At 42.4% G+C, this 14,167-nt stretch overlaps 2 protein-coding genes across 4 annotated transcripts in view; one reads left to right on the top strand and one right to left on the bottom strand.

Moving 5' to 3' along the window:
- Nucleotides 1–3,906, bottom strand: part of METAP1D (methionyl aminopeptidase type 1D, mitochondrial) — an 82,667-nt gene extending 78,761 nt beyond the window's left edge. Inside the window, exon 1 of one of the 3 annotated variants that reach the window (XM_034954504.2) lies at nt 3,465–3,906. In XM_034954504.2, coding sequence (XP_034810395.2) covers nt 3,465–3,891 — 427 coding nt within the window. In that variant the 5' untranslated portion in view covers nt 3,892–3,906. The remainder of the gene's footprint in view (nt 1–3,464) is intronic. The other 2 variants (XM_055108756.3, XM_055108754.2) reach the window with 2 other exon arrangements.
- Nucleotides 3,658–14,167, top strand: part of SLC25A12 (solute carrier family 25 member 12) — a 223,384-nt gene continuing 212,874 nt past the window's right edge. Inside the window, exon 1 of the mRNA XM_008978011.3 lies at nt 3,658–3,795. Coding sequence (XP_008976259.1) covers nt 3,778–3,795 — 18 coding nt within the window. The 5' untranslated portion in view covers nt 3,658–3,777. The remainder of the gene's footprint in view (nt 3,796–14,167) is intronic.

Genomic DNA, 14,167 nt, shown 5'->3' with positions numbered 1-14,167 from the left:
TACCTCTACCTGGTCCTGCCCTTGACACATGTGGATTATTACAATTCAAGCTGAGATTTCCTTGTTCCTCTTCATATTCACTGGGATCTTGCTTCGTGGCCCGAGCTAGACCTGGGATTCCAGTGAAGCGAGGGCTGGGAGTGAGACTGAGATAGGAGAGAGTTCCTCGGGCCCCAGGGTAGGGATTCTGTACTCTGAGGAAGGGATTTCCTGCCAGCACTAATACTTGGGAGTATTTTAGTCCCTTAAAGGCCCTTGTTACCTTCTCTCTTGGTTCCAAGAGGCTGATCTGTCTTTTCCTCTTTCCAATGTCACTACTCATAGTTTCTACCCAACCCTCCTTAGACCATGATGGAAGAGAACAAATCTTAACAGCCTCTCAATTCAGTATACTTTTAATGAGCTTAACTTTGAGCCAGATACTGTGCTTATAAAGACAGAAAGATACATAAGACAAAGCTTCTGTTCAACAAGAATTAATAATCTAGTAAGGAGCAGAAATGGTGAGAGGAGCTAGGTAACTACTGTATACAGGGTATACTGTGACCAAAGCCACAATGAGTTGAGGCGTCACAAGAGAAACCTCATGCCTTTTTTAAAAGGTTAAAAAAAAGTCTTCCTATATTTCAAGAAGAAATGATGCTCATAAATGCTGATAATAAATCCTGGTACACGAAGACTTGTAATGGATTGCTTTACATAAATCTAGATGGGTGAAAGGGAGGAAGAGGGTGGAGAGAGGAGTCTTCGTGAATTTACCCTTCATTTTCAATTCTTGGGGGTGGGGAGCAGGAAAACCTCTCTGCAATTTAAAACTAGCTATGGATAGTCCAAAAAGGGGCCCTTTCTCCATCATTAAAATAGCTTCCTGATGACACATTTTTCTTCTCTCCTCTAATCAGAGGATCCACTTCTTGGTTGTTGCCACACTTTGGGATACAGTGGGATGGATTATAGGAACCAATAACTTGGCCTGACTTCCATATAATATATTTTCTCCAGACTGTCTAAACCACCATTTGTCAAAATAATAAGTGATCAAAAAGAAAGAAAAGATTAATGCTATTTCTGTTATCTGCAAAGAGATGTTATATATACAGTTGGTGCAAAGTAATCACAGTTTTTGTCATTGATTCTAAAACTGCAATTACTTTTGTACCAACCTAATACATATATACACACATATAAAAATACGTTTATACATGCATAGGTGTATATATATATACATACATACACCTATGTATGTTTTCAGGTTGGTTTTTTTTGGCTCCTCCTCTACATTGACTATCTCCTCAGCTCCTTCTCACCATTACCTGAACCACACAAAAATGAAGTCTAAAAGCCATGATTTCTTGTGAAAAGAGGAAACAGAAAAGTAATTAGTAAAGAAAGTTTGGACTGGAACCCAGATCTTTTTTTTTTTTTTTCAGCTCACTACAACCTCCGCCTCCTGGGTTCAAGCGATCCTCCCACCTCCACCTCCCAAGTAGCTGGGATTACCAGCATGTGCCACCACACCTGGCTAATTTTTGTATTTTTAGTAGAGACAGGTTTCACCATGTTGGCCAGGCTGGTCTTGAACTCCTGGCCTCAAGTGATCTGCCCGCCTTGGCCTCCCAAAGTGCTGGGTAATATTACAGGCATTAGCCACCTTGCCAGGCCTGGCACCCAGATCTTGAGAGATGTAAATTGGCTGTCTTTTCACAAGGCTACACTCTCATGCTGATGTCCATTCCTTCATGCAACCAGTCCAAAATGCTCGCTACATCACCTTCCCCATACACATCTCTCCCCTCAAATCTTCCTGTGGCTCCTTTCTCATCTCCACTAACACTGAAATACTGAAGTCTATTCGATTGCCAACCTTCTTCCTCTCTAAAAATATCTTCCTCTTCACTTCTTATTTTTTATTATTTTTATTTATTTTTTTTTTCTGAGACGGAGTCTCGCTCTGTCGCCCAGGCTAGAGTGTAGTGGTATGATCTCAGCTCACTGCAACCTCCACCTCCTGGGTTAAAGCGATTTTCCTACCTCAGTCTCCCGAGTAGCTGGGATTACAGGCATGCGCCACCACGCCCAGCTAATTGTGTATATTAGTAGAGACGGGGTTTCACCATGTTGGCCAGGCTGGTCTTGAACTTCTGACCTCAAGTGAGCCACCCGCCTCGGCCTCCCAAAGTGCTGGGTTTACAGGTGTGAGCCACCATGCCCAGGCTCTCTTCACTTTTTGCACACACTCATCCTGCACTGTCTCTGCTGAACTTTACACACTGACTTCTATGGAGTGACCACGTCATGCAGTACAGAGAAATGAGTCTTAAAAAAAAAAAATTAGAGTCATGTTCAAATGAGCAATCTGCCTCTTACCATTTATGCGACCTTAGTCATGTTACTTAACCTCTCTAGCCTTACTTTTCCCTTCTGCAAAGAGAAAATAATTCCTAACTCACTGGGTTTTTGTTTTTGTTTTTGAGGCAGGGTCTGGCTCTATTGCCAAGTCTGGAGTTCAGTGGTACGATCACGGCTCACTGCAGCCTCTTGACCTCCCAGGCTCAAGCGATCCTACCACCTCAACCCCCAGAATAGCTGAGACTACAGGCATGTGCCACCACGCCCGACTAATTTTTAAAATTTTTTGTAGAGACGGGGTCTCATTCATTGAGTTTTAAAAGGAAGCAAGCATATGTAAGGCGCTTAACACAGTATCGTGTACTTAAAAGGCACTTAATAAACAGTAGCTGTTACTATGAAAATAATATTTACCTCACAAAACTGTTCCTACATGCCTGACGCTTAAGTAGCTCCTCAAAATATGATAGTTTTCCTCTTCCCCCGTCCTTGGAAAAACTTTCTAGTTCTTTCCAACAAAGATTCAGCACCTAGTTCAAATCCAACAAAGATTTCCCCAATTCTGCTGCAAAGGCATTTGTATATTTACTAAAATCTCAACACTCACGCAGGATAAAACCTACTTAGAACTACCCAGACATCCTTTCTTATCTTCTTAACTTTAAGTCACTGGAAGAAAACCATCACATTTTGCAAGTCCCCAAAAAGCACGCCTGCATAAAAGCTCTAGGGAAGGGAACCGGGTGTCCAGATGCATTTCAGAATTACCATAGGTTTCCTCGCTCGGCATACAGAATAAATGTTGGTTACACTAATGATACAACCGAAGTTGGGGAAAAAAACTTCAGACAATGGCCCGCAAATCTCAAGGAGTAATTGCGAAAAGATGCCACGTGGTGACGTGTTCTAGGCGGGTGATCAGTGAACAAATTTGTATGTGTGATCCTGTGGTGTGTGAATGTGTCATCGTGTGTGCCTGCGTGTGTTCGTAAACACTGAAAGTACAGTCGTGTGCGCCGAGAAGTCTGAGCGCGGGTGTGCATCCCTTGGGACCCGGGTGCGTACCTAGTGAGCAACCGTGTGAACCCTCACGGGGCTCTCCTCCACGCGCTTACCTCTGCGGACGAGCAGGTGGACGCCACTGGGCGCCGCCATGTTGGCGTCGGTCACGTGGCCGCGAGCACTCGCTCGCCGCCCCGCCCGCTGGAGCCGGCCAGTCGCAGCCCTGCCGAAGCCCTGAGGCGTCGAGGCCGCCCGAGGGGAGCGCGCGTGCGCGCGCGGGGCTGACTGCGGGAGCCCTGGCTGGGAAGCGGCTAGGGCACCCGGGCAAGCAGCAGAACCCGCGGCCGGCTGAGTCCTCTCCAGCCGCGAGAGGCGGGCTCCAGCCGCGGCTCGCGCGCTCGCTCTGAGCCCCCGCGCCCAGGTGGGATGGAAGAAGCCTGTCAGGTAAGCGTGGCATCCAATATTTATAGCATCAACATTTTGGTGCATGGAAACGTGAAGTTGGGCGGAAAAAATAAAGCACAATCTAGTGTTCAACATAGCACTTTGTATCGTCTGCCACTCTGTTGCAAATTATTCCCCTGGATTCAGTTGAAAGGTAAAATTTGGTTCAAAGTCACCAGCTTCCCTTTTGCTGTCCCAGAATCTACATTACTCAGCAGAGACTCCAGACAACACAGGATCTCTGTGTCGCTGCAAAATCTATTCTAGGTACCCCAGTGGGTATGTTCAGGAGACTTCTCTTTCTCCAAGGACGCCTTCTGCTTGGCAGTATTAACTGGAGTCTTAATCCTAAATTTGGAGTTTAAGTATAAAAGGATGACGCCTGCCAATTGCATTGCCAAGAGAAGAAGCCTACAGAAGGCCAATTGTGAATCAGATGAGGGAGCTGATGTATGCCTACTGATGACGGTGCCCATTTTTACCAAATTCACTGTCTCTCTTACCTGTGTTCTGGGGTAGATGCCATCCTGTCATGGACCAGGTGTTATTCATCTTAGTAGCCTCCGTGCCCGGCACAGAACCCGATACCCGAGGAATGTCAGGTGAAGCAATTGAACACTGCATGAAACCAGTCAAACTGAGAATGTAACCGTTTCCAGACTTTAAATGCAGTGAAGATTGATTAGGATTCTCAGTGAATGTGTGTGATGTCTTCTAATTAATTTTTAAGCACTACACACTCAGTGAATAATCTAGACAATTCAGAACAATTCAGAAATAAGGAACAAGTGCAAGCCCCTTCCTCGCCCTCTGTACATACCATAGTCCCACTCCCCAGTTAACCACCGTGTGCTCAATTGAGATCTTTGCCTTTTACACACAGGCAAATGTAAGTATTTTAAATAGAATCATATGACTTGCTTTTTCCATTCCAGTCATCATAGGCATCAAATCTTAGAACACTTAGTTCAGACTTATTCTTTTTAATGACTATATAATCTTGATATTTTTACTTTTAAAGAGAGTGAATGTTGGCATTTCATTAGAGGACACATGCTATAATTCTGGAAAACCTGGTTTTGGATGCTTTTGGGTCACCTTGAAAGATAGAGAGAAGTAATGCTTTCCATCAGGGTAAATAAGATGCACAAGAGTGAGAATAAAATGTACTCCTACCTTTTGCAAACTCATTTCAATTCCAGGGAGAGCATTTTTGAATGTGGCAAATCTGTCCTCTGTGTAACTGAGGCCAGCAAGCTGAGTGCAGCAAAGGAGCCTGAGAGTTAGCTGGCCACAGAGTCTTAAGAAGTGTACAGAAAAAAGAAATCTAGACGTCCCTATTCCTTAAGGCATCAAGCCTAGTTTCAAACCCATCTGAAATAGAACACATGTTCATGTGACTTAACTCAGCCAACCCTTGGAAAATAAATGAATGCTTTATTCCCCTACAACTAAAAGGAAAAGGAAACACTATGAGGACCCAGGTGGCACCAGCAGTAGTGGAATCCAGTGAGGAAATCCTCAATAAGTTCGGCATGGAATGTAGATATCTGGGATGAGCTAGAAATGAAGCAAATATGAACTTGCACAGGTGATAGCTCATCCACTGACCCTGGATCTGGCTTCTCTCATACACATCCTTCTCACCGCAGAAGGGTTAAAAGCTGCCAGCACATGTCCGCCAAAACCATCAATTTATGGGATATAGGCTGGGTGTGGTGGCTCATGCCTGTAATCCCAGCACTTTGGGAGGCGAACGCAGGCAGATCACTTGAGGTCAGGAATTCGAGACCAGCTTGGGCAACATGGTGAAACCTGTCTCTACTAAAAATACAAAAATTAGCCAGGCATGGTGGCGCACGCCTGCAATCCCAGCTACTCAGAGGCTAAGGCAGGAGAATCACTTGAACCTGGGAGGCAAGAGTTTACAGTGAGCCGAGATCCTGCCACTGCACTCCAGCCTGTGCCACAGAGGAAGATTCTCTCAAAAAAAAAAAAAAAAAAAGGGATATATACATAGTGACCAACAAGATAAAGGGCTAGATCACTGATATCTAGGATCCCTTGCAATTTTAACATTCTGTGATCTTGAGCATTAGAGTGCTTTTATTTAGATGAGTAACCGCTACTGAGTCACTTCTCTACTCCATTTCTGTCCGTGCTCCTATCTGTGAAATGAAGGTTAATTATATTATGGCACTTCACTGATTTGAATTCTTACCATTAGTCAGATTTTGTACTTAGGATTCTTGAATAAAAAATTGAATAATTCGGCCGGGTGCAGTGGCTCACACCTGTAATTCCAACACTTTGGGAAGCCAAGGCAGGAGGATTGCTTGAGCCCAGGAGTTGGAGACCCGGCTGGGCAACACAGTGAGACCCCGTGTCTACAAAAAATTTACAAACTAGCTAGATGTGGTGGCACATGCATATAGTCCCAGCTACTTGGGAGGCTGAGGCAGGAGGAGCGCTTGAGCCCAGGAGTTTGAGGCTGCAGTGAGCTGTGATTGTGCCACTGCACTGTAGCCTGGGCAACAGAGCAAGACTCTGTCTCAAAAAAAAAAAGTTGAATAACTTTTCAAAACCAGGGTTCAAGAAATAAAGGATAACTTAATACCTTCAGTTTATGTCCAAAAATTCATTCTTGAATGTTAAAATATTTTGATTGTGATTATTATTTTATAGGTCTTTACCTTGATTTTCAAAAGATCATGTCTTATTCACATCTTTTAAAATCTTTTTATTTATAAAAGATATAAATCAAATAAATTCCGATATGCATATTTTTGAAAAACCCAGTTTTCCTTCCTCCTTCTTGAACTTAATATTATAGACTTATACCATGAGTGTGTCTAAATTTGTATATAGTTTGTAATAAAAGTTAAATTATGCAGGTTCTGTAATGTATGTATTGAATTTTTAATTGAATATTTGCATTTTTAAATGCTCTAAGGGATTATGTGACATGAAGTAAATAATTTTTTAAAAATGTTTCTCTTATAGTAAATAACATCATCTTGTAATTTGTCTCACAAGTTTAGATTTTTATATGTATATATTAGGATTACTATAAGATATTTGAAAACACAGGCTGGGTGTGGTGGCTTATGCCTGTAATCCCAGCATTTTGAGAGGCCGAGGTGGGCAGATCACCTGAGGTCAGGAGTTCAAGATCAGCCTGGCCAACATGGCAAAACCCCATCTCTACTAAAAGATGCAAAAATTAGCCGGGTATGGGGCGGGCATTTGTAATCCTAGCTATTCGGGAGACTGAGGCAAGGAGAATAGCTTAAACCCTGGAGGCGGAGGTTGCAGTGGGCCGGGATGGTGTCACTGCAGTCCATCCTGGGCGACAGAGTGAGACTCTGTCAAAAGAAAGAAAGAAAGAGAGAGAGAGAGAGGGAAGGAGGGAGGAAGGAAGGAAGGAAGGAAGGAAGCAAGGAAGGAAGGGAAGGAAAGAAGGAAGGAAAGAAAGAAGGAAGGAAGGAAGGAAAGAAAAGAAAGAGCACAAACCATGAAATAGGGGCCAAGGTGCTTACATATCTCTAATAAAAAGCTGTTTTATATGAATACGTTGTAAGATTAACTGATATAATGTGGCTGCTGGGGGAAACTGCTACCCTGGGACCACACAGCTTCAGCGCAGTTGTCATCTAGACCCAGGGGCCTCATTCTCCCTTCCTGACCCTGCCTCTTTGTTTTGCCATCTGAATCCGTAAAGTTAGCCTTTTGATTTGATTTCACGATCATTTCTTAGCAACTCTGTGGTTGGAGAAGAATCTCCGATCTTGGCCTCTAGTTTCTCTAATTTTAATATGTTGGTATGCTACTTGTTTACATATTTTAAGTCAAATGAACATTCTTTTCAGGAACTAGGAGTCCTGCATAAACATAAGCTGCATGTACAACAAAGATCTGTCTTAGTAGCTGATTGGGCCCCTCTAAAGTTAGGGTCTATGTTTGAATGATTATAGGTTCAGGCAGACAGTTTCTAGGGCACTCTCAACTAACTTGCTGGCAGAATGTCATGTTTCCTATACCAATCATTTGAGACAATCATGAATATGTTACTGAGTAATCTAAGGGTACTGTTAGAGAAAATGTGTAAATATTCCATGTTTTGCGAGGAAAAGTAATGCCATATGTGAGACAGTTGTGGAAAATCAAGTGGATTTCTCTTTGCTGTTTGTGCCCTGTTCCTTGATCTTTAGCAGTGCCAAGAGGGAGCCAGGACAAGAGGAGGAGGATGTTAGTTGCATGTGATCCTCCTGCCACTCTCATTTTTTATTAGTCTAATGACATTTTCCCAGTCATATAATTCCTATGCAAATGATACTTTAAGCCCCACCCCTTCCTAATGGGATTGCCCTACCTGAGCCTCTCCCATACTGAAATTCTGAGGATTTCAGGGATCTAGAGCCATTTATAGGCATAATCCAAATGGGCTCAGCAAATAGCATGCTGCAACCTCCTGAGCAGTCTGTCAAGGGAAGGGGAGTAGAATGGGACCAGACAGGGCTAACTTAACTGTAGGGTAAGACCAAAACATTGCCCCAAGGAAGTTGTTGATATCAGGCCCAGTCTGGCTAGCATTCGTTTCAAGTTCGTCCAACGCTTTGGCTTAAAAGATGTTATAGGAGATGTAAAAACAGCAGTAACATTCCAACATAGTAACATATCCATTGTTGGAGCAGTAGCCCATCTAGAATCGTGGCAGGAGCTGAGGGAGCGAGGGAAGGGAAGGGACGGCTATAGGGAAGAGCATGGAGATGGTCCCAGACCCTTCTCACTGGTGCATTAAAGCTTTCTGATAATACTGCCTGCTTCGGTCAGAGTTGGCTTGGGAACTGTGCAGGCTTGAGGGACAAGGCTTCCCTGACCTTGGGACTGACTTGAGTCAGTCTTGGGACTGACTCTGAGTGTTGGGTTAAAGCAGAAGTGTGCAATTGCCTCATGGAATCTAAATCAAAGTGTGAACCATTAGAGGCTGCCATCCATTCCCAAACTGCCAATGCCTGGAAAGGTAGTTCCTGCTTATACACTTCTAGAGAATGAAGATTCCATTCAGAATAGGGGGAAAAGGCAACAAATTCCCAAGCGAATCTAGCAATCAACCAATCAATAAATATGTAAGTGCTACTCTAAGCTCCAAGGTGATATGATACTGTCTTTATTCTCAAGAAACAAATTGGAAACGAACTGTGCAGGCTTGAGGGACAAGGCTTCCCTGACCTTGAATTAGTCTCAGCTTTCCAATTTGTTCTTAAGAAACAAATTGGAAGAGACTAACATGCTCACAAGATTGTCCATAAAACAAGACCAAATTGTACCCTCTTGACTATAAGCCCCATGGAGCAATGCCAGGGGTCACAGATTGTAGCCATCCCTGGCTGCCAGGAACTGAGGAAAATGGTGAACTCTAATTATCTAAGTTCCCAGGAAATTATACCTATTTAATCTCCTTCCTTCAAATATGTGCTCTTTGAAAAACATTCCAAAAAAAAAAAAAAAAAGAGAGAAACGTGTAATATAGAAAATAGAAGTCCCTCAGATTCAGGTAATTACTGTTAACAAATTGATGTATATTCATTCATCTGGACTTTTTTTCTATGCCTATACTCATTTGCTGGCCTTTTTTTTTATTTTTTGAGACAGGGTCTCATCTGTCACCCACACTGGAGTGTGGTGGCACGATCATGGCTTACTGCAGTCTCAACCTCCTGGGGTCAAGTGATCCTCCTGCCTCAGCCTTCTGAGTAGCTGGAACTACAGGCACACACCACCACACATGGCTAATTTTTCTATATTTTGTAGAGACTGGGTCTCACTATGTTGCCTAGGCTAGTCTCAAACTCCTGGGCTCAAGTGATGCTGCCACCTTAGCCTTCCAAAGTGCTGGGATTACAGGCGTGAGCCACTGTGCCCGGCACTATTTGCTGGACTTTCAAAGGGAAGATACCCATTTTTATCACGACCAGTCACACAGGTATATAGAATAAAAGACAGCAGACTAGGCAAGTCACACGCAAAAGCATAGGAACGCACAATATTATTCATGTCTTTATTGCAGTCTACTGTGCATTCTCTCTCTTCCTTTTGCCTTCACTCTGCATCTGTTTCTCTTCTTTCTTTTATTTTTCTCTCTCTTGTAAAATTACTTATTTTCTTGTGGCTTTTTTCCCTTTCCCTCATGAAGTGATGATATTGGTTATCTTCCCATATTTTTCCATCTTTGTTTACTCTTTTGCTATATTTATGGTTCTATGTTTGCTGTTACGTTCTTAGTGGTTTTGGTTTAAAATATTTGGTCCTGTAGGACTGTGTGAGGCCAGTGCCTATGGAAAGCAGTTTGATCATTAATATCAGGGGTTGAAAATGTTTGTAATTTTGCCACTTCCTGCATATAAGTATGAAATAGTGTTCCTTAGTCAGTTAGCAGTTACACAAAAGAGACTGCAATAAGAATCTCTGAAGTGGAGATCATGAAATAAGAAGGGATTTAATAATAGAAAGAGAAAACTAGCTGTATGTCCCTTTCTCCCCTCCCACTCTCCACCTCCACTCCCCAAACTGGCTGAGAAACTAAGCAGTAGTGCATTTTTTAACTTCTTCTGCTTGCCTCTCACTGAACACATTCTATATTCAAGACTGAAACTGTTGAAACAAACAAGAGGGCAGATGCTGCCACGACCTCTCTTCCCATTGAACTGAGCTCCTCTGTGCTCACCCCATCCACTTTAACCCAGAGAATAACCTGTGTGGAGTGCATTCTCCTCATCTGAAGCACACACAAACATCACTGCATTTTCTTTTGCTTGATAAAGGATAAAGGAAGAAAGCAGCAGCTGCTCTAGGAGCAGAGAGCAAACAGGCCTCTCTGTGGTAGCACCACGGCCTTCACAAAAGGGGATTCAGAGAGCCGGGCAAACACACACATCCCGCCCAAGACTTCCGCACAGATTCACCTGCCAAAATTATTAATTAAACATGTAACGAGCTGTCCAGGTGAACTGAGAGTCTAAAGCACATTTTCCAACTAGTCTTTTATTAAGATGGAGGAGCGAGAATATGGTTGAAGAACTAGAAATGGCTTCAAGATCACCTAATACAACTCTAACCCTACCCCTTCTAATTTTAAGATAAAGACAGTGAGACCCAGGGAGGTTATAGAAGATTTATTCCATTTCAAGCCTGTATATATTTTAACACTGGAGGTTTTTAAAAACTTTTTTTTTACATTAGTACAGCACTCCTTGCAGCGTCTTACACACAAGAGCTCAGCAGATATTCATAAATGATGATATTATACTTTTATTGCATTATATTTCTCCACTGGGTTAATGGGAAGCCCAAAAAATTATGAAGTATGTTTTTCAGAGCTTTGGTTGTACATCCAGTGTCTACTGACTCGTAAAACCAGTGTATCAAAGATGGAGACAATTTGCTTTGATAACAAATTTTTTCCAGATTGGTCTTTTACCAGGTAAGTACATGGTAAATTATGATTCCTTTGATAATCAGTTTCCTAAGAAAAGAATTGAGTATTGCTTTTTTTTTTTTTCCCAAAGAAAGCTCTTCAGTATCTTTTGGTGAATTCTGCCTGGTCGAAGTCAGGCAGAGCACGATTTCATTGTTTAAGGGTGCCACTTGGTTGCTTTAGGTAAACATTTATTTAAAAAATTTCCTGGATTTACAGTTTTATTTGACAGTAATATGGAGCTTCAGTGGCAGAACAATATACCTGTAGTAATATTAAACAGATTTTTATATCAAAGACATATATAGTGAAAAAATAACCATACAATTATAAAAAGGTTTACAATGAAAAGCAATAGGTCGGGTGCAGTGGCTTATGCCTGTAATCCCAGCACTTTGGGAGGCTGAGGCGGGCAGATCACCTGAGGTCAGGAGTTCAAGACCAGCCTGGCCAACATGGCAAAATCCTATCTCTACTGAAAATACAAAAATTAGCCAGGCATGGTGGCATGCGCTTGTAGTCCCAGCTACTCAGGAGGCTGAGGCAGGAGAACCGCTTGTACCCAAGAAGGCGGAGGTTGTAGTGAGCTGAGATTGTGCCACTGTACTCCAGCCTGGGTGACAGAGCAAGACTCCGTGTCAAAAACAAACAAACAAACAAAACAATTCAGCATCAGAGCTTTGAAGATATTGTTCCATTATCTTTCAACATGCAGTATGGCTGATAAACTCTAATGCGGAATCCCCCTTCCTCTCCCAGGTTGTCTGTGTTTTCCCCTGTGAAAGCATTCAGGATCTTAATTTTATGCTGTGGATTCTGAACTTAATAATTTGGCCTGTGAGTCGATCTTTTTAGGTAAGTGGTAGCGGTACAGTGGTTGAGAATCTAAGTGAGTCATATTGCATGGGCCAAATTTCCAGCTCTGCCACTTACTAGCTGTGTGACCTTGGTGAAGATAACCTTCCTAGGCCTCACTTGAGGATACCAAGTACCTCAGAGGGTTGTTAATGAGAATTGAGATAACTCATGCAAGTGCTTAGCCAACAATAGAAAGTGCTCAGTAAATGTTAGTAACGCTGCTCAAACTTCAGGGAGCTCTTATAGTCTGAAGATTCATTTCTTCAACTTTGAGGCATTATCCTCTTCCTTTGGTTATGTTCTGTTTGCTCTTCCTCTCCGAAATAAAAATTATTGGTTATTGAATTTCCCACACTGATCCTCTGTTTTATCTTCTTTTCTCATATTTTCTGTCTCTCTTTTTGATGTTCTGGGAAATTCCCTCAACTTTATAGCTCAGTCTTTCTGCCGCTTGAGTTAGAGCAATCATTTTTAATTTCTCAGAGCTCTTTCCTACTCGCTGATTTTTTCCTTTTTCATACTGTTCTTTCATATATGATATGTCTTTTCTTACCCAGTTTTTATTTTAAACACTTAAAAAGATAGAGCAGGTCGGGCAGAATGGCTGACACCTGTAATTCCAGTACTTTGGGAGGCCGAGGCAGGCTGATCGCTTGAGCCCAGGAGTTCGAGACTAGCCTAGGCAACATGGCGAAACTCCATTTATACCTCTGCCACCCCCAAAAATATATGTATATATAAAATTAGCTGGGCATTGTAGTGTGCACCTATGGTCCCAGGTATTTGGGAGGCTGAGGTGGGAGGATTGTTTGAGCCCAGGAGGTGGAGGTTGCAGTGAGCCAAGATTGCACCTCTGCAATCCAGCCTGGGTGACAGACCAGGACCTTGCCAGTCAATCAATCAATCAGTCATACAGGCTGAAAGAACCATACTGAGAACACCTGTATTTAATTCCACTTATATTCAACACTTTTACAAACTTTGTCACATTTGCTTTATCTTTATACACACACACACACACACACACACACACACACACACACGCCCCAATACACATATTTTTCTGGACCATTTGAATGTAAGCTACAAATGTCATGACTCTTTGCTCCTAAATGCTAAGGCATGTGACTCTCAGGAATAAAGACATTGTCCTACATAATGACAGTACCATTATCACGACTATGAAAATTAACAAAATTCCTTACCAATTGTGTCCATATTCAAATTTTCCTTCGTTGGCCAGGCACTGTGGCTCACGCCTGTAATCCCAGCACTTTGGGAGGCCAAGGCAGGTGGATCACGAAGTCAGGAGATCGAGACCATCCTGGCTAACATGGTGAAACCCCGTCTCTACTAAAAATACAAAAAATTAGCCGGGCATGGTGGCGGGCACCTGTAGTCCCAGCTACTCGGGAGGCTGAGGCAGGAGAATGGCGTGAACCTAGGAGGCGGAGCTTGCAGTGAGCCGAGATCGTGCAACTGTACTCCAGCCTGGGCGACAGAGCAAGACTCCGTCTCAAAAAAAAAAAAAAAAAATTTCCTTCTGTCTCAAATATGTGCAAAATCTGCCAAAATGTACAATGTCCATACCTTTTCACTCAGCGATGCAATCACTACTTATCCTACATACACACTCCCAAATATACAAAATGGTGTATACAAAAGGCTATTTGCTGCAGCATTGCTTGTAGTAGAAGATAGGAAACAACCTAAATGTCCTTTAATACAGTATTGGGTCAAACATTGACATCGAGCTATGGAATATTATACAGTTGTTTAGAATTAAGGTGTTGAGAACTGAAATAACATGTACTGGTAGAGATATGCATTAACTGGAAAAGATACTCAGAGTACTGCATGTAGTATATCAATATTTGTGTTTGTAATAGAAATGGACATTTGTAGACTGATAAATCTGGGGGATAAAAGAGAAACTGGTAAAAGTAATTGTAAAGAAGTGAATTGGGTGGCGGTGTGGGAGGGCAGTTTATTCCTCATCAAATACTTTCATAGATTTTAAATTTTTAATTTTTACTT

Source organism: Pan paniscus, chromosome 13, assembly GCF_029289425.2.
Source record: "Pan paniscus chromosome 13, NHGRI_mPanPan1-v2.0_pri, whole genome shotgun sequence".
Lineage (NCBI taxonomy): Eukaryota > Metazoa > Chordata > Mammalia > Primates > Hominidae > Pan > Pan paniscus.
Note: the sequence above shows the minus strand (reverse complement) of the source record. Positions and strands in the feature narration are given on the sequence as shown.